This window comes from Thermomyces lanuginosus, assembly GCF_041956635.1.
Source record: "Thermomyces lanuginosus strain ATCC 200065 unplaced genomic scaffold VTN49scaffold_24, whole genome shotgun sequence".
Taxonomy (NCBI): domain Eukaryota; kingdom Fungi; phylum Ascomycota; class Eurotiomycetes; order Eurotiales; family Trichocomaceae; genus Thermomyces; species Thermomyces lanuginosus.
This window is the reverse complement of record NW_027192358.1, coordinates 276,813-296,308: the sequence shown is the minus strand read 5'-3', so window position 1 is coordinate 296,308 and position 19,496 is coordinate 276,813. Positions and strand designations below refer to the sequence as shown.

At 53.4% G+C, this 19,496-nt stretch overlaps 6 protein-coding genes across 6 annotated transcripts; 3 read left to right on the top strand and 3 right to left on the bottom strand.

The window, feature by feature from the left end:
* Positions 1-460: 460 nt before the first annotated feature.
* Positions 461-2,203, bottom strand: VTN49DRAFT_2032 (uncharacterized protein; the record flags this gene model as incomplete). Its single annotated transcript, XM_069409713.1, has 2 exons — positions 461-1,246; positions 1,295-2,203. 2 exons carry the CDS (start codon positions 2,201-2,203, stop codon positions 461-463), a joined length of 1,695 nt encoding a protein of 564 aa, XP_069269789.1.
* Positions 2,204-2,559: 356 nt separating this feature from the next.
* VTN49DRAFT_2031 (uncharacterized protein) lies at positions 2,560-4,417 on the top strand (the record flags this gene model as incomplete). Its single annotated transcript, XM_069409712.1, has 5 exons — positions 2,560-3,051; positions 3,108-3,584; positions 3,640-4,260; positions 4,313-4,345; positions 4,400-4,417. 5 exons carry the CDS (start codon positions 2,560-2,562, stop codon positions 4,415-4,417), a joined length of 1,641 nt encoding a protein of 546 aa, XP_069269788.1.
* A 2,426-nt stretch (positions 4,418-6,843) lies between these two features.
* On the bottom strand, positions 6,844-7,476 carry VTN49DRAFT_2030 (60S ribosomal protein eL34; the record flags this gene model as incomplete). Its single annotated transcript, XM_069409711.1, has 4 exons — positions 6,844-7,044; positions 7,173-7,296; positions 7,375-7,388; positions 7,453-7,476. The coding sequence occupies 4 exons, from the start codon at positions 7,474-7,476 to the stop codon at positions 6,844-6,846; spliced, it is 363 nt and encodes a 120-aa protein (XP_069269787.1).
* Positions 7,477-7,984: 508 nt separating this feature from the next.
* VTN49DRAFT_2029 (uncharacterized protein) lies at positions 7,985-15,061 on the top strand (the record flags this gene model as incomplete). The annotated part of the gene is made up of 1 exon (XM_069409709.1): positions 7,985-15,061. One exon carries the CDS (start codon positions 7,985-7,987, stop codon positions 15,059-15,061), a length of 7,077 nt encoding a protein of 2,358 aa, XP_069269786.1.
* Positions 15,062-15,345: 284 nt separating this feature from the next.
* On the bottom strand, positions 15,346-16,888 carry VTN49DRAFT_2028 (uncharacterized protein; the record flags this gene model as incomplete). The annotated part of the gene is made up of 10 exons (XM_069409708.1): positions 15,346-15,382; positions 15,442-15,611; positions 15,667-15,916; positions 15,973-16,113; positions 16,169-16,206; positions 16,271-16,293; positions 16,348-16,509; positions 16,571-16,656; positions 16,724-16,755; positions 16,811-16,888. The coding sequence occupies 10 exons, from the start codon at positions 16,886-16,888 to the stop codon at positions 15,346-15,348; spliced, it is 1,017 nt and encodes a 338-aa protein (XP_069269785.1).
* Positions 16,889-18,494: 1,606 nt separating this feature from the next.
* On the top strand, positions 18,495-19,459 carry VTN49DRAFT_2027 (uncharacterized protein; the record flags this gene model as incomplete). The annotated part of the gene is made up of 6 exons (XM_069409707.1): positions 18,495-18,588; positions 18,709-18,753; positions 18,866-19,024; positions 19,087-19,187; positions 19,240-19,330; positions 19,389-19,459. The coding sequence occupies 6 exons, from the start codon at positions 18,495-18,497 to the stop codon at positions 19,457-19,459; spliced, it is 561 nt and encodes a 186-aa protein (XP_069269784.1).
* Between the last annotated feature and the right edge of the window lie 37 nt (positions 19,460-19,496).

Below are 19,496 nucleotides of genomic sequence, written 5' to 3'. Positions count from 1 at the left end.
CTGGGATGAAGCACTGAAATTGGAGTGCGACAAGAGTGCGAGAATCGTGTGCGCATTACACCTTGGGGCGCGATGATTGCTGTTTTGGACTGTTGATGCCTCAGGCATACATGACGGCCGCCTCAAGTCATCGACTTGAGACACCGCTTTACGAGTTCGCTGGCCAGCCATAACAGCAGCAGGACCCCCTGTGTCGCAGATCGCGTCGCAGCGACTTCCTGCACTGGAGCTGCGCTGTTTTGATCGACTGCAGTGCCACACCGTGGTGGGAGTATACATTCAGAGTTTCGGACAATAGAATTGCATTCACAATATGAGTGCGATGAAGCTTTTACAACCTATGCGGTGACAAATATCTGATCATTGTAATCGTCTCTACTAGACAGTAGCCGTCAGAAATACATGGAGATGGGAAAATACCGACGATGCAGTGATTATCTAACCTAGTACTAGCCTAGTATCAGAACTTGCGCCTCTTCTTTCCGGCCGCGCGGCGCTGAGCCTCCAACTGCTGCTTCAACTCCTGCCGCTTTCGATCCGCCTTGTCCAGCGTCGATTCTTCCTGCTTGGGCTCCGCGGCGGAGGGTTCCTCGCGTGGCGGTGATGCGGAGTCATGATTGGCCCGGGCGGAGGACGGTCGCTCGTGCGGTTTCTGTTCCTCTGGCGGAGAGTCGCCGCCTTCGCCGGCAGGAGTCGCTTTCCTCTTTCCGCCGATTGTGCCTAATTTGGCACCGTGCCGAGGGCGGGGACGGGTCAATCGGGAGTCGCTGTCCGTGCTGGCGTCGGATAGACGCCGCGCCGGGGGCGACGCGGATCGGGAAGACGCTCGCTCGGACGGGGCGGGAGCCTTCTTGCCGCCGATCATACCCAGAACCCTTTTCCGAGGCGGAGCTGGGGCCGTAGAGGAGTCGCGGGCAGTCGCTGGGGGTTGTGGCCGTTGCGGAGGTGGACTGGACGATGGAGACCCGGACTCGGTCGTGTCGTTATGATCAGCCGGGGGAGGCGGCAGACGGGCCGGCTCTCCATCATCGGATGGAGTCGACGAGACGGATTCTGATCGAACTTGTGGCCGAGCATTTCGAGAGCCTCCAATCTTGCCCAGAACCTTTTTCTGCGTCGGCGCTTGCGGACGACGCGCTGGAGAGCTACTTTTACGAGGAACGGGCTGGGACTCCACATCGGACTGGGTATCAGATTCGGTACTGGCTTCTGCCTTCTGCCGACGCGCGAGACGCGGGGTGGCTTGCTGGACATTATGAGACGGATTTTGGCCAGAATTGGGCACGGAACAAACCTCAAAGTCGTCTTCCTCAGTGCTCTCATCCTGCAGACTTGTCGGCCTCAGCGGGCCCTTTTTTGTAGAGATATTGTCGCTGCCAAGAGGCTCCTTCGACACTGAAGGCTGCTCGTTGCTGCTCAGCTCTGTAACGTCCAAGTTCTCCCACCATCGACCGGTGGGAAGCTGGAAGTCATCAATGGCGGATGCCTGCGCGTTATCTGTAATCTGATTTGTTACGTCCGCAGCGACAGCCACCACGGATTCACCATTTCCGGTAGTTCGTCTCCATTCTGCTTCATCAAACGGTGCAACTCCCTTGACATACTCAGCGGCATGAGAAAATGTGCTGCCCTTTCTAGGTCCACGGACGCCGCCTACGCTGGGGAAGAGCGCGCTGAGATCTAACCCGATCGTGTCGATCTTGTCAAAGATTTTGCCAATAACCCAATCCTTCTCCTTCAACCGGTCTAGTAGTACACGCTCCCTCCTCTCACGCTCAACTTCGCCTTTCAGAAGCGGCAACAGGAGATGCCGCGTGAGCTCGGAGGGAGGCTGCCTAGACACGAACAACGTCCATCGGAGTGGCTTCAAGGGCTCCGGAAGCGGTGTGACAGTAACGATCTCCAAAGAGTCCCTGGCCATTCCTGGATTAACAGCCACCCGGCTACCTTGGCTTCCTCGGAGTGCATCGCCAATCTTCTCCAAAAGAACATCGAACTGGTCCGGGTCTTCACCCGGGTCAATACTCGCACCAGTATCCTCAGCCCTTTGCAAGATATCTCGAAGAGACAGACGTTCCGACCAGAGACATGTTAAATCAGTCACATGAAATTCATAGTCTTTGGAAGTGGTCTTGAATTTGTAGAGAAGTGGCGGAACAGATGTTTCGTTTGAATGCCGAAGTCGTGCCCAATGCTGCGACATGGCCAAATCCCAAAGAGTTTGATACTTTATCTAAAGGAAATCCAGGTCCTGCATTGCAATAAGTAAATCTTTGTTGGCATCATGATCGCTGTTGGACCTGTGTTGCCTGCGCGGCGACGATGCCTGCAGCTTGAACCCCGAGTCCTCGAGAATTACAAGAATCGGTATCGTAAATTTACTCAATCTAGCAGTTTAACCGCCAGTTCCGATTTTGCCGCCACTTTTACCATAAATAGTTAGCGCAAGGAACCGTGGCGCTTATTTGGATCTGGTCCTCCATCGCATTCCATGTTTCCTGTCTATGAAGCCAAACGAAATCGGCAGTCTATACGATCTGTCAATCCGGCGTGGTCGGAATGTCATCGTACGATTCAGACAAAGTCGGCTCGAAGAGAAGTCGGTCCCGATCGCCTCCACCATGGAAACGGTCCGAGAAAGCGCCGCGGAGGGACTTTCGCCGCGAGTACGATCGCCACTCCAGTCGATCCGAACGCCAACCTCGCCGTGAGAATGATCAGACTCGAATCAAGCAGCTACAAGAAGATGAGCAGCTGCGGGAATGGGTTGCGCAGGAGGATACATTTGTGTTGAAACAGGCCAAGAAGAAGGCAGAAATCCGCGTCAAGGAGGGACGGGCGAAGCCCATCGACTGGCTGGCTGTGACTTTGCGAGTGATCGATCCGACACGCAACCCTCTCGATGACGAGATTCCGGATTCCGAGCTCGATCTAATCGACCCAGAGGGCGTCTTTGAGGGTTTATCTCAAGCGCAGCTAGAGGAGTTGGACAAAGACATTGAAACTTTCCTCAACTTAGAGACAGCTCCTAAGAATCGCGATTTCTGGAAGGTAAGTAAGGTTCGATTGCTGCGCTTCTGTGATGTATGTGCTAATGCCTTGATAAGACGATGCGTGTCGTATGCCGCGACCGTCTCAAAGTAGCGGCACCAGAAGGACGGGTTCTGAGCGCTGTCGCTGCCGATATCAACAAGATTTTGAGTCCCAAGACTTATGACCAGTTGGTTACATTAGAGGATCAAGTTCAACGAAAATTGCAATCCAACGAACCCATCGATACCGACTACTGGGAGGAACTCCTGCGCAGTCTGCAGGTGTGGAAGGCGCGTGCAAAGTTGAAAGAGCTCTTCCGAGCCGTCATTGAAGGACAAGTCCGGGCACTCCGCAAGCAACAACGTGAGGAGGCGGAATCTGTCCGGGCGAAACTCGCACCTCTGACCCCTATCGTGAAACCCGGTCTGAGTCGAAGCAGTCCTGTTACCGAGGAGGCTATCGCTCGTCTAGACCCCGAGCCCATGCTTCAGTTGCGCCCCGAAGACAAGGCTCTTGAGGTTATGGATGAGGCCCAGTTCCTGAAGCAAGTTGTAAGTACCTGCGCCAGCAAACAGGCTGTCCAAACGAGGCTAACTTCCGAGCCAGGCGCAACAACGCGAGAAAACCTTGAAGATGGGATTCGTCCCATTGCGCCATCGGGCTGCGGAGAAGGCAGTGGCGAAGCCCGCCAGTCAAAACACAGAAACTGCGGTGGTACCGAGCCGTTTCATGCCCACGTCCAACGACGACTTCTCTCAGGCGACAAAAGCTCTGTACGAGCGAGAGGTCGCTAGAGGTGTCAGCGAAAACGAAGAGATTTTTGCCGCAGAGGAGGCTGTCACTACTATATCCCGTCCGCTGTGGTCCGATAAGTACCGGCCCCGCAAGCCGCGGTATTTCAACCGCGTGCAGATGGCGTACGAATGGAACAAATACAACCAAACCCACTACGACCACGATCATCCGCCACCCAAGGTGGTTCAGGGGTACAAGTTTAATATCTTCTATCCGGACTTGATTGATAAGACAAAGGCGCCGACGTATCGCATCGAGCGTGAGAACGGGCGCAAACGTGGCCAGTCATCCGTCAAACCCGGCGAGGAGGACACATGCCTCATCAGGTTCATGGCTGGTCCGCCCTATGAAGATATTGCCTTCCGCATCGTGGACAGAGAGTGGGATTACAGTGCGAAGCGAGACCGTGGGTTCCGCTGTACCTTTGAAAAGGTATGTCTTCCTGTCTTCTGAGGCATGCGACAGCTGCTGACGGGCTTTGCAGGGTATTTTGCAGCTTCATTTCCAGTTCAAGAAGGTATGGAGGCGCCCATGGTTTGTCTGCAGTTTTCTTCGCTAACTTAGAGCGCAGATTTACTACCGCAAGTGATTCGCCCAGTAACACCTTACGGTGGCATCTGGCAACAATGTTGGTCAACGAGGCATGCTTGACGATATGCATTGGCGCACGTTAGAGATCGTCAAGTGGGTGTCACCACCCCACACTTTTCGATCTTCCCGTCGAGCTCCCGCGAGCGGAGAACCTGAACGCATGATCAATTTGTTCGGACGTTGTTCGCTGTTTTTAACGGACCGAGGTTGTCCAGAGCAGCACGATCCAGAAATGGGATTGTCAGTGCCATTGCTTTGGGATGCAGCTACCCGAGGTCATCAAATTTTGTCCTCCCTGCCGTCATTTCCATCCCTGTGGAGTGACACGAAACAGTCCCCCAATAACCCGGCGGCAGTCTCCGTTTCATGACCGAAGCTCGTGGCTTCCACGCCTCACCCTCGCTTTCGCCTGTGCGCGTGCGCGATATTGCACGCTGCGTCATCATAGTCGCCAAGTTGCGGACCGCATACTACGTGGTGATTCAGGCCATCTGCGCTTGTCCAAACTTGGACATATGATGTATCCAAATAGGTGTATGCGTAGTGACATCTCTGCGTATATCCTTATCTAGTTCAGACTCTCCATCTTCACATTCATGTATTCTCTTGCATGATTAGCGATGTTCAACATGGCTCCAATTCAGCATATTTTGGAATATATTCTAGTTCCTTGGCTCATACTGTTTTGAATCCTCGTTGCCCAAAATAGATCATTATAGATCTAACGTCATCACCTATACTGGCCCGAGTATAAACATCGTGCTAGCTGCTTCGATGGCCTATAGCAGAACTCATGGACGTCAGTTCCAGCCACTCGAGAACATGGTCTCCAAGCAGACGACCAATATCCGGAACTGCGTCGAGCCCTAGTCCTTTACCCGAGCAACCGGCCGGCTTACCGTGCTCAACCTATCCTTCGTCATTCCAGCCAGCCGCCGTCCTGGACGGAGTGCCACGACGCAGTTCTTCCCTGCTGCCGATGCCGGTGGGATGCTGCTGACGAACGACTACCCAGTGCAATCTCTGAAGACAGCGTCCCCCTTTACTACGGCTTTGAGACAGCCGGGTCCAACATGGATACGACTGCCACTCTATATAGATGGAGCAATCATCGCCATTGGCCTATAGCAGACTCGGGAGCTCCATCGTCTAGGTACATACCGGTGATCACCGAGGGCACCTTCGCGCCTCGCCTGCATTTTCTTTCCTTGACAACAGCATTGTGGTGTCTACATGATGCCTATGCATCATCCTCCCTGGCAGCTGCACTACCATACGAGCCACGGAAATGGCCTGCTCCTTCTCATTTTCTCGATAACCCCCAGACAGAGCTCCAAAACCACGATGATGTGACCAGCTTAGGGCAAGACCTACCATATTCCCAACTCCTCTACCGCTCCCTGCACTTCACATCAGCCCGCCGGCTAACCCTGCAAGAGAGCTACCAATAGTCCCTGGACAACACCTACAAAGTCAAGGACACGAACAAACTTGGCCTAGCGAAATAGTATCCGCCATAATCTTTCCATGAATGCCTTATGTGTGCTGCTGTAGTTCCAAATCCCTTTCTTGGAAGTATTCTCATTCCCTTCCCTCATACGCCTGCTGTGATGGAGTCAACTGGTAGTCCTGACCCAAGAGTCCGAACCACACGTGCAAGAACCATTAATATAGTACAGGCCATTTGCTTCTAACTGAGAACTCTCACCCAGGGGCAGCACAAAGGTATCCGTCTGGAGATTTACAGATGATGCGGCACAGTATGGCGTGCAGCTCACGACGTACAGAAAGCCAGCTCCTACCGATTAGTACGTAGTCGTGTATCGAAATCTGCAGATATCGCGGCGCCTAGCACGCGGATGCCGAAGCAAAGGCTTTGCCGGGAGAAGCTGAGAAGAGAAGACAATGGACAGGGTCACTAGGCAGTAGGTTTTGGCAAGGATTGAAGTTCTACCTTTCACTGATTCGTGGTATGAAGATGTGCCTCGCGGTTGAATCTGGTATATTCTCAAAATGGAGGCCTCGAAGTTACAGCCATCTCTTCGCTCTCCCGAGCCCTGACAGCCTGAGAAGATGTGATTAATATGGCGCTTGAGTTGTACGTCTAGCATGCGAACCCATCAATGATTATTCTATGATTTGTTTGGTTCTACATCCGGGTTCTAGCTGGAAATGCAGTACTCCACCTGAACCTGGAATCCTACGATGGAAAATCAATCGCAATGCATGTCTAGCATTGTCGCGAGATCCGTGTCTTCATGACATATTTTAGCCTCTAATTGACAGGCGTAACAGCTCGACTCGAATGTCCCATACCCTCCACGAGCCGAGTGCGAATCGAACCGACTTTATTCCCCGCAACCCAGTAAAACACCGGCATTAAAAAGAAGAAGCCATCATGATACAGACAGGAAATCCCCCTTTTTAACGCTTCCGGGCAGCGGCCTTCTCCTTCTCCTGGGTCTCCTTGAGCACCTTCTTGACGATCTTCTGCTCCTCGATCAGGAAGGCGCGCACAATGCGGTCCTTGACGCAGTTGGCGCAGCGCGAACCACCGTAGGCACGGGACACGGTCTTGCGAGGCTTGGAGATCTGGGAGTATTCACGAGGGCGCAGGGCCGGAATCTATCAAACAAAAATGGGTCAGTCTGGCTGTCGATTCCCTCCTCGATGTCATGATATTCCCCCCTGTCCATCTTCCTCTCCCAATTCCGTCGGCGACGGGGAAATGTGGTTGTTCATCGGTTACTCACACCAGGGAGCTTGATGCCGCAGTCACCGCACTTCGGCGCAGTACCCTTCTTCTTGATATGAAGGTACCGCAGTTCGCCGCCCGGGGTCTTGATCACGCGGACCCGGTTGGACTTGGTGTTGTACCTATTGTCGCAATCATCCCATTAGCGAACTATATCGATCGAGGGCGAGTGTAGCAGTTCTATCCGCGAGTATACATACGATTTCCGCCGGCGCTGTAAAAAAGACCACCGTTAGTCTCCTTGCTCGTAATCTGACAGGATTCCCAATGCCACTCACGTATTGCAATCGCACGTTCGCCATTGTGACGATGGTTCAGCGGCGTGTCAAACTGTCGTGCGAAGCTCAAAGTGTAAGAATCGACCAAGTTTGTGTGGGCAAATTCCGCATTCTGCGCTAGCGACCTTTGGCGAGTTTGCTCTAGTCCGTTTTTGGTTAGTTCTAGAGACCCCATTGCCACGAGTTCACCGCCTGCCTATTCTGGATCTCTGCCAAGACTTCATGTTTGCGCGACAACTTCAAAAAGCTTCGCTCCTTTGCTCTCGCATCGCTTCGCTCGTCGCCATCACCAGCCGTCGTGAGAGGGATATTCATCGCGAGGCGGTCATCTCTTCTCCCCGGGCTGTGTGTTGCTGTCTTTGCTCTTCTCTTCTTCGTCTTTTCTTCTTGTTGCGAACTGAGTTTACTTTCGGTTTCGAGAAATTCTGGGGTTGACAACGACCCCGATGCAGAGTCCGAACGCGTTTGACTCGACTTGACTGTGCATCCAAAGATCGCATCGGCACATCAATCGCATCGTTAAAGCGCAGTCATGTCGTCGCTACCACCGCCGCCTCCCCCCGGTTGGGGTGCCGCTCCCCCTCCTCCTCCTCCGCCATCCTCGATGGCACCTCCGCCGCCCCCCGGTTATCAACCCCCGGCTGATCCGAAGGTTGCCAAGTTCGCGCAGAAGAAGACGGAATGGTTGCGAACGCAGCGCAACCGCTTCGGAGAGAAGCGCAAGGGGGGCTTCGTAGAGACTCAAAAGGCCGACATGCCCCCAGAGCATCTCCGCAAGATTGTCAAGGATATCGGGGACGTGTCGCAAAAGAAGTTTAGCAGTGAGAAGCGGAGCTATTTGGGTGCACTCAAGTTCATGCCCCATGCCGTGCTCAAGCTCCTCGAGAACATGCCCATGCCGTGGGAGTCGACCCGCGAAGTCAAGGTTCTGTACCACGTCAACGGCTGCCTCACCCTCGTCAACGAGATCCCGCGCGTTATCGAGCCCGTTTTCCACGCACAGTGGGCAACGATGTGGGTGACGATGCGACGCGAGAAAGCTGACCGCCGGCACTTCAAGCGCATGCGCTTTCCGCCTTTCGACGATGAAGAGCCTCCTCTCTCGTGGTCCGAAAACCTGGAAGACGTCGAACCATTGGAACCCATCCAGATGGAGCTGGACGAGGAGGAAGATGCTCCCGTCTACGAATGGTTCTACGATCATCGGCCGCTTTTGGATACCCCGCATGTAAACGGCCCAAGCTATCGGCGATGGAACCTGACTCTACCACAGATGGCCACCCTCTACCGCCTAAGCCATCAGTTGCTGAGTGACGTCGTCGACAAGAATTATTTCCATCTATTCGACCTCAACAGCTTTTTGACTGCCAAAGCTCTCAACGTCGCCATTCCTGGTGGTCCTCGGTTTGAACCTCTGTACAAGGACATCGATCCGAACGACGAGGATTTCAGCGAGTTCAACTCCATCGACCGCATCATCTTCCGCTCTCCCATCCGCACCGAATACCGCGTCGCGTTCCCTTACCTCTACAACTCGCTGCCTCGTAGTGTGAAGGTGTCCTGGTACTCGTACCCTCAGGTCGTCTACGTGCGCTCCGAGGCTAACCTCCCGGCCTTCTACTTTGATCCCGTCATCAACCCCATCTCCTCCCGATCCGTTGCTCCCAAGAACATCACCGTTAGCCACGAGGATGAGATATTCGGTCCCGGCAATGATGAGGATGACAGTTTCGAGCTGCCGGAGGATATGGAACCATTCATGGCTGATGAGGAGCTGTATACCCCCGAGACTGCATCGGCCATCCAGCTTTGGTGGGCTCCTTATCCTTTTGATCGCCGCTCAGGACGGATGGTGCGAGCCCAGGACGTGCCCTTGGTCAAGCAGTGGTACCTGGAACACTGCCCTCAGGGCCAGCCGGTCAAGGTCCGCGTGTCCTACCAGAAGCTGCTGAAGACCTACGTCCTCAACGAGCTCCACAAGAAGAGGCCCAAGGCACAGAACAAGCAGAACCTCCTCAGGACGTTGAAGGGCACAAAGTTCTTCCAGCAGACCACCATCGACTGGGTAGAGGCAGGTCTTCAGGTGTGCCGACAAGGGTTCAACATGTTGAATCTCCTCATCCACCGCAAGAACCTGACCTACCTCCACCTCGACTACAACTTCAACCTCAAGCCCATCAAGACCTTGACCACAAAGGAGCGCAAGAAGTCCCGTTTTGGAAACGCCTTCCACCTCATGCGGGAAATCCTTCGGCTCACCAAGCTCATTGTCGATGCCCATGTCCAGTACCGTCTTGGCAACATCGACGCCTTCCAGCTTGCTGATGGCATCATGTACGCCTTCAACCACGTCGGGCAGCTGACTGGTATGTATCGGTACAAGTACAAGTTGATGCATCAGATCCGGTCATGCAAGGACCTGAAGCACCTCATCTACTACCGATTCAACACCGGCGCCGTCGGCAAGGGTCCTGGCGTTGGTTTCTGGGCTCCAGCCTGGCGAGTGTGGCTCTTCTTCATGCGGGGCATCATTCCTCTGCTGGAGAGATGGCTTGGAAACCTGCTGTCTCGTCAATTCGAAGGTCGCCACAGCAAGGGTGTCGCGAAGAGCGTCACGAAGCAGCGGGTCGAGTCCCACTTCGATCTGGAGCTCCGTGCTTCCGTCATGGCCGACCTCATGGATATGATGCCCGAGGGTATCAAACAGAACAAGGTTAAGACCGTCTTGCAGCACTTGTCGGAGGCTTGGAGATGCTGGAAGAGTAACATTCCCTGGAAGGTGCCAGGTCTTCCTGCGCCCATCGAAAACATCATCCTTCGCTATGTCAAGGCCAAGGCCGATTGGTGGATCTCAGTCGCCCACTACAACCGCGAGCGAATTCGTCGAGGTGCCACCGTTGATAAAACCGTGGCCAAGAAGAACCTGGGCCGGCTGACTCGGCTGTACCTCAAGGCCGAGCAGGAGCGGCAGCACAACTACCTGAAGGATGGCCCGTATGTGTCTTCAGAGGAGGCCGTTGCCATCTACACCACTATGGTCCACTGGCTGGAGTCTCGGAAGTTCTCTCCGATCCCCTTCCCGAGCGTGTCCTACAAGCACGACACAAAGATCTTGATTTTGGCTCTGGAACGCCTGCGCGAGAACTATTCCGTCAAGGGTCGTTTGAATCAGAGCCAACGGGAAGAGCTGGCCCTCATCGAACAAGCGTACGATTCCCCAGGAACCACACTAGCAAGAATCAAGCGGTTCCTCTTGACCCAGCGTGCATTCAAGGAAGTCGGCATCGATATGAACGACAACTACAGCGACATCAACCCAGTATACGATGTCGAACCAATCGAGAAGATCACAGACGCCTATCTAGACCAGTATCTCTGGTATCAGGCCGAGCAGCGTCACCTCTTCCCCAACTGGATCAAGCCTTCTGATTCGGAGGTGCCGCCGCTTCTCGTGTACAAGTGGGCCCAGGGCATTAACAACCTTCAAGACGTCTGGGAGACTTCTGACGGCCAGTGCAACGTCCTCATCGAGACGAAGCTGTCCAAAGTCTACGAGAAGATCGATTTGACTCTGCTCAACCGGCTTCTCCGGCTGATCATGGATCACAACCTGGCCGATTACATCACCTCCAAGAACAACGTCCAATTGAACTACAAGGACATGAACCACACCAACAGCTATGGTTTGATCCGTGGTCTTCAGTTCTCCGGCTTCGTCTTCCAGTACTACGGTCTGGTAATTGACCTGTTGCTCCTCGGTCTTCAGCGCGCCAGCGAACTGGCTGGTCCGCCACAGAGCCCGAACGACTTCTTGCAGTTCAAGGACCGCGCCACGGAAACTAGGCACCCAATCCGCTTGTACACGCGCTACATTGACAAGATCTGGATGTTCTTGCGGTTCGATGCCGATGAGTCCCGCGACCTGATCCAGCGGTTCTTGACCGAGAACCCGGATCCCAACTTCGAGAACGTCATTGGCTACAAGAACAAGAAGTGCTGGCCTCGTGACTCTCGGATGCGGTTGATGCGGCATGATGTCAACCTCGGCCGTGCCGTCTTCTGGGACCTGAAGAACCGCCTACCCAGATCAATTACCACAATCGAGTGGGAGGATACCTTTGCAAGTGTGTACAGCAAGGACAACCCGAACCTCCTGTTCTCCATGTGCGGGTTTGAGGTTCGGATTCTGCCAAAGTGCCGCAATCAAAATGACGAGTTCTCAGTCAAGGACAGCGTCTGGTCTTTGGTTGACAACACCACCAAAGAGCGGACTGCCTATGCCTTCTTGCAGGTCACCGAGGAAGACATTCAGAAGTTCAACAACCGCATCCGCCAGATCCTGATGTCCTCAGGTTCGACTACGTTCACGAAGATTGCCAACAAGTGGAACACCGCTCTGATTGCCCTCTTTACCTATTACCGTGAAGCTGCGGTGTCTACTGTGAACCTGCTGGATACGGTCGTCAAGTGCGAAACTAAGATCCAAACGCGGGTCAAGATCGGACTTAACTCGAAGATGCCATCCCGATTCCCTCCGGCCGTCTTCTACACTCCCAAGGAACTTGGAGGTTTGGGTATGATCTCGGGGTCTCACATCCTCATTCCAGCGAGCGACAAACGCTGGTCCAAGCAAACCGACACCGGCATCACGCACTACCGGTCCGGTATGTCGCATGACGAAGAGACCCTGATTCCGAACATCTTCCGCTATATCATTCCATGGGAGGCTGAATTCATCGACTCTCAGCGAGTTTGGATGGAGTATTCTCAGAAGCGGCAGGAGGCTCAACAGCAGAACCGACGATTGACGCTGGAGGATCTGGAGGACAGCTGGGATCGCGGTCTGCCTCGTATCAACACTCTCTTCCAGAAGGACCGAACAACACTGAGCTTCGACAAAGGCTTCCGAACTAGGGCCGAATTCAAGCAGTACCAGATCATGAAGAGCAACCCGTTCTGGTGGACCAACCAGAGGCACGATGGCAAGCTTTGGAATCTCAACGCCTACCGGACCGACGTCATCCAAGCTCTGGGTGGTGTTGAGACTATTCTGGAGCACACTCTGTTCAAGGCCACCGCATTCCCATCGTGGGAAGGACTGTTCTGGGAGAGGGCCAGCGGTTTCGAGGAGTCGATGAAGTACAAGAAGTTGACCAACGCCCAGCGATCCGGTCTTAATCAGATTCCTAACCGTCGGTTCACGCTTTGGTGGTCACCCACAATCAACCGTGCCAACGTCTACGTTGGCTTCCAGGTGCAGCTGGATCTGACTGGCATCTTCCTGCACGGCAAGATTCCAACGCTGAAGATCTCACTGATCCAGATCTTCCGTGCGCACTTGTGGCAAAAGATTCACGAGTCGGTGGTTATGGATCTGTGTCAGGTGTTTGATCAGGAATTGGAGGCTTTGGGCATTGAAGCCGTCCAGAAGGAGACGATCCACCCGCGCAAGTCGTACAAGATGAACAGCTCCTGCGCCGACATCCTGCTTTTCGCTACGAACAAGTGGAACGTGACTCGTCCATCGCTGCTGTTCGACACCAAGGATGTCATCGAGCCGACCACCACCAACAAGTTCTGGTTGGACGTGCAGCTGCGGTACGGTGACTATGATTCGCACGATATTGAGCGATATGTCCGCGCCAAGTACCTCGACTACACCACGGACAGCATGAGTATCTACCCGTCCGCGACCGGGTTGATGATTGCCATCGACCTCGCATACAACCTGTACTCGGCCTACGGCCAGTACTTCCCTGGCTTGAAGATCCTGATCCAGCAGGCGATGGCCAAGATCATGAAGGCCAACCCGGCGCTGTACGTCCTGCGAGAACGTATTCGCAAAGGTCTGCAGCTCTACGCTTCCGAGAGCAACCAGGAGTTCCTGAACTCACAAAACTACTCCGAGCTCTTCAGCCCTCAGATCCAGCTGTTCATCGATGACACCAACGTGTACCGTGTCACTATCCACAAGACCTTTGAGGGCAACCTGACCACCAAGCCGATTAACGGTGCCATCTTCATCTTCAACCCTCGTACTGGACAGCTGTTCCTCAAGATTATCCACACTAGCGTCTGGGCGGGTCAGAAGCGACTTGGTCAGCTGGCCAAGTGGAAGACGGCGGAAGAAGTGGCGGCACTTATCCGATCCCTGCCGGTGGACGAACAGCCCAAGCAACTGATCGTGACTCGCAAGGGCCTTCTCGATCCCCTGGAGGTTCATCTGCTGGACTTCCCCAACATCTCGATCCGGGCGTCGGAGCTGCAACTTCCCTTCCAGGCCGCGATGAAGGTGGAGAAACTGGCGGACATGATTCTCCGTGCCACGGAGCCGCAGATGGTTCTCTTCAATCTGTACGACGACTGGCTCAAGTCGATCTCGCCGTACACCGCCTTCTCGAGATTGATCCTGATTCTCCGAGCGCTGCATGTGAACCCGGACAAGACCAAGATCATCCTTCGCCCGGACAAGACTGTCATCACGCAGGAGCATCACATCTGGCCAAGTCTGTCCGATGAAGACTGGATCAAGGTCGAAGTTCAGCTGCGCGATCTGATCTTGAACGATTATGGCAAGAAGAACAATGTCAACGTCCAGAGCTTGACCAGCAGCGAGGTCCGGGATATCATCCTGGGTATGGAGATCAGCGCGCCGTCTCTCCAGCGTCAGCAAGCGGCCGAGATCGAGAAGCAGCAGCAAGATCAAAAGCAGCTGACAGCCGTGACAACCAAGACGCAGAACGTCCGGGGCGAGGAGATCATCGTGACCACAACGTCCCAGTACGAGCAGCAGTCGTTTGCCTCGAAGACGGAGTGGCGCACGCGGGCGATCGCTACCTCCAACCTGCGGACTCGTGCCAACAACATCTACATCTCATCCGACGACATCCGGGAGGACGACCATTACACATATGTTATGCCGAAGAACATCCTCAAGCGGTTCATCATGATCTCAGACCTGCGAGTGCAAGTTGCAGGATATCTCTACGGCCGATCTCCACCGGATAACGACCAGGTCAAGGAGATTCGGACGATTGTGATGATCCCGCAGGTCGGCAACACGCGCGATGTGCAGCTGCCACAGCAGCTACCGCAGCATGACTACCTGAACGACCTGGAGCCGCTTGGAATTATTCACACCCTCTCAGGCAACGAGCCACCGTACATGCTGCCACAAGACGTCACGCAGCACGCCCGGTTGATGAACGCCCATTCGAGCTGGGACAAGAAGACAGTGACGATGACGGTCTCCTTCACGCCGGGATCGGTCTCGTTGGCCGCATGGGGTCTCACACCACAGGGCTACAAGTGGGGCGCGGAGAACAAGGACATGAGCTCGGACCATCCGCAGGGATTCTCGACCGACATGGGTGCCAAGTGCCAGCTTCTGCTGAGTGACAAGATCCGCGGCTACTTCCTGGTTCCAGAGGACAATGTGTGGAACTACAGCTTCATGGGAAGCGCTTTCAGCAGTGTCGAGAAGCGGCCAATCTACGTCAAGATCGACACGCCATTGCGCTTTTACGACGATCAGCATCGTCCTCTGCATTTCCAGAACTTTGCAGAGCTCGAGGACATTTGGGTGGATCGGTCAGACAACTTTGCGTAAAAAGCTCAGAGTGGGCGTTGGGATGGCATGTGTGTATATTACGTTCTGTGTTCATGTTTTGATGGGCCTGTATTCGTATGATTTTGTCTGTGTGCTTGGATGTAACGATAATCATGTTAAGAATGACTAAAGAGAATTATTATTCTCGCTGGTGGTTCTAAGCGCAGCAATTTCACATAGCGAACGTACTAAATCAAACCCGCTATTATCTCCCCCCTTCTGATTTAGTTTCGTTTCCATCCTATCCTACATGTGTAATGCAGTGCGACGTTTCAATCATCACCTTATGAATTCTCGGGGCGCTGGCCGTAAACGACGTAGCTGCGGATGGCATCTGCGTAAGTAATTGACGTTGCTTATTAGCTACGGGGAATACTCACTAGTCGAAGTACATGTGAATGTCGCGCCTCTTCCCATCAGCGCGGGCCTGACTGGCCAGAACCATGACCTCCTCCTTGGTCCAGTTCTTGAATCGAGTCAGAGCGGCCATGGCGAAACCCTCGAAGCCGAGCGCTTCAGCCTGGGTCTGGCACCAGGCGCCAACTTTCTTCTGTAAAGATGTTTAGTACTGGATTCAATACTAACTGATTATTGGAAAAACTGACAAGATAGCGATCCTTTGGCCATATACCGTAGGGAATGATAAACTTCTCAACATGGATGTTCACGAAGCCAGCGTCCTTGAACCATTGCTCTAGCTTGATTCCGGGACGGACCTCGTAACCAGCCCCCTCGAATGCGCCATAGACCTCGTCATAGAACCGTTGTAGCCCGGTGCCTTTGTGGCTGCCGTCTTCAGATGTGGGATAGCCGTCCCAGTCCTGGAATTCGACCCAGCCGCCGGGCTTGACCGAGCTGCTCTCTGTCAGAGAGTCAAGAAAGAAAGGCAGGAAAGAGTCTCAATGGCATACCGATAAGACTCCCTAATCACCTTTTCATAGTTCCTAATGGAAACAGCCAGGGATCGAGCATGGATGAAGTCGAATGGATTGCTTTCATATGCCCAGTCCGACTCGATGTCGTCCACCAGAAACTTGACGTTCGGAGGAACTCTGCCAAATCCTGTTAGTCGTGTGACTTGACTATGGATTCATAGGTTAGACTGACACAGACGGCTGAGTCGGGCTCAAGTCACAGCCAATCACCTAAAACAAACAGAACCTGTCTCAGCATTCTGTGTCTAGAGTCCTTCCCGATTGAATTCCTTACCTCTGCCTGGGGATGTTCATCCGCTGCGATAAGTCAGTATTCATATTTGACATTGGCAAACCAGCAATCAAACATACCAAAATCGATGGCCCAGATACCTGTCCCAGTCGCCAGGTCAATCACTCGCTGCGGGTTCTTGATTGGCGCCAGGTAGAGTTTCCGATGCATCAGCACCAGGGAAAGTTCGTGCAACATGTCCATGCGGTCATTTTCTGGTTCATCGTTGGGGAGCAAGTACACTAGAACATGACAATCAGTTCACATGTCTTGGATAGTCAGGAAAGAAAGGTCAACTCATACCCCCGTCGCGAAATTTATGATACCGACGGCCATTTTCATGGCGATAGTCGAGCACCGACGAGGTCAGCGACGCGCTATACGACGATCTATATGTAAAGAACATCTGTGAGCGTGCTTTTCGGATCGGAAGCACCATGGCATCACATCACGTACAGTTCATCACCATATGCCGAGTCGTTCTCATACTGTACCTCAAGTAAGCGACGTGCTCCGATGTCCCGCAACGGTGGGATATCATACCGAGTTGTCCACTTCAACATTAGCCGGGACGCCGGCGGCGGGTGTAGTTGCCTGTTCCTGAGCACAGGTCTCGGCCATGGTGGAGTAAATCCAGAAGATAGGTGGGTGATTGATCACACGTTCTGAACCCTATAATATACCACAAGGCCAATGTCCTCGCAAACGGTCAAATATTGAGATTGTTGCAGCAGACAGGAAGCGCTAACTGGTTACTTTGCTCGAGTTGCTCTCTTAAGATGGAGAGGATGAACGGGGGAATGATGTACGGGGCACATTTACATGGTCTCCCACTAGCTTTAGTCTGTGCGAAATCCGGCCTGCGTGAGGAGCCATTGCTCGAGCTAGCCAAGCATTCGGAGCTTCAACCCTGCTATGGTTATGGATTCTCTGGCTGGTCAGGATTGGCCGTTGTTCTGTATCTTTCGTTGCAGTAAATTGAAAGTCATCACTATCTGCCAATCAGCGCTACCGGACCGACCCCTCCCTGCTTCCCCGGTCCCAAGCACAACCTAGACGAGTTCCGCGGAGGTGCGGGGATAAATCTTCAAGCGGCATGCAACTGTGAATGTTCACCAATGTCCTAATATGCGATAAGGTCAGGAACTCTAATTTGCCTCAGGATGTGGAATTGACGATCCCATGATTGCGTTCAGGTTGCTTACGATTGCGTGGGACGTCCATGTGGTGAATTCGGCTTGTCTTGGTTACTACGAGCATTTAAATCCTCATGGAAACGTGCTTGCGATAAGCCGAGTAGATGCCCTTGAATTTGCAGAATTCGGCCACGTCAGAATGACGGGCAATCTTGTGATTCCGTGATCCAATGACATGAAAAGCGCCATATAAATGGATGAGCGATGATTCAAAATAGCGGCTCAACCTGTAGACTGTCCCTGCGTTGAGGCCGACGAATAATGATTCTCGATAATTGGACTCTCAACGCGTCATGGATTGAACTCAGTTTTGGTTTTGACTCAACTGGTGGAAACGCGTTTTCTGGCAAAGTTTCCAACGTGTCGGTAACATTGGGAAAGTATCTGCGATGTACCTAAATTGTCCGTGTGAATGAAGGACGAGATCTTAAAACTGCTGCACCGGCAAAGTCGTTGAAGCTTCTGCGCCAACAAATAACTGTAATTTATCACAACGGTAACCTCCTGATGCCCGCGATCGGTTGACTTGAAGTAAATGAATGGCACGGTTGAGGACTCGGAGCCAAATATCATTCTTCAACCTTAGCTTTTTCAGCCCTGTGGTGGTTCGAATGTCAATGGGAATAGAATGATAAACTTGTCCCATTTCATTCAGATGCTTCCGAAATTCACATCTTCTAGTTTCTGTGCAATCGCAATCAAAATTGAGGCGCCAGGGTCAACAACTCAACGGTCGTCACGCAGCAGCAATGTCGCTCATGTTCGCAAGGCTTATGCCAAGCATCTAGGGCTAGCCCTATGTACATTCCAAAAAAAAAATTAGACAACTTTCATGGCTCAGCGAATCATCTGACACGGAAATGATTCGGGTCAGAGCTGCTGACTAAGCAATTCCCTTCCGGCGACGGGCTGGACGGGAAACCTCACGCAACATAACACCACCGCAAAACCTCTTCGACCGCCCAATTGCTTCCTCGCTTTCCTCCGTTAAACAACCAACCCACTCAAGGTTGTGATACTCGGACACAACAATGTTCCTTCAGCGTTCCGCTGCGGCCGTCGCCAGGCGCGCCCCTGTGCGGGCTTTCGCCAAAGTTCGCCCGTTCACCTCGTCGGTTGCTCGCTGTATGTCATGCGATTCCCTGTGTGCTACGTGCCATTGATCTGCGGCTGCTATCTATTCGCTGCTGCTTCAATTGACAAAGTTGGACCGCGTGTATGCTTGACTGACTAACCCGGACGCAGTTGACAGCAAGCTCGACAAGCCCGGCAAGATCGTGTCCTACGAAGGTGCGTCCCTTCGATGACGTCTCGCGGGAGACCTCGGTTCTCGAAACTATCGACCCAATTCGCCGTGATACTCTGAAGAATGCTCGCAGCTGACTCGTGTCTTCGTTCACAGAGGTCAAGACTGAGGACGATCTGCTCGCTCCTGGTGCCAAGCCCGGCACCATCCCGTCGGATCTCGACCAGGCGACCGGTCTGGAGCGTCTGGAACTGCTGGGCAAGATGCAGGGCTATGACGTTTTCGACATGCGGCCGCTGGATGCCTCGCGGAAGGGTAGGGAGCTTGTCCCGGCGTAGCCGGCCATCGATTCGCGGAGGAATGCTCACTGGAGCTAGGGACTCTGGACAACCCGATCATTGTCAACAGCGCCGGTGATGAGCAGTATGCCGGCTGCACCGGATACCCTGCCGATTCGCACCCGGTGAACTGGCTGACCGTAAGCATCCATACTTGTGAAAAAAAAGAGTCAAGGAACTAAACCGGATCAGGTCTCTCGCAAGCGCCCCATCGAGCGCTGCAACGAGTGCGGCAACGTCATCAAGCTCAACTACATTGGACCCGAGAAGGATGAGCATGGCCGTAAGCACTCCCGATTTTCCGAGTTCGGAGGGAGAAATGTTATTGACGAGTCAAATAGATGACCACCATGGCTACGAGGAGCCCAAGACCTTCGCCGACTACGTCCGGCCGGAGTACTGGTACCGATAAACGCCCTCTGTCGAGAATCTAGATTTGTTCTCTAGCT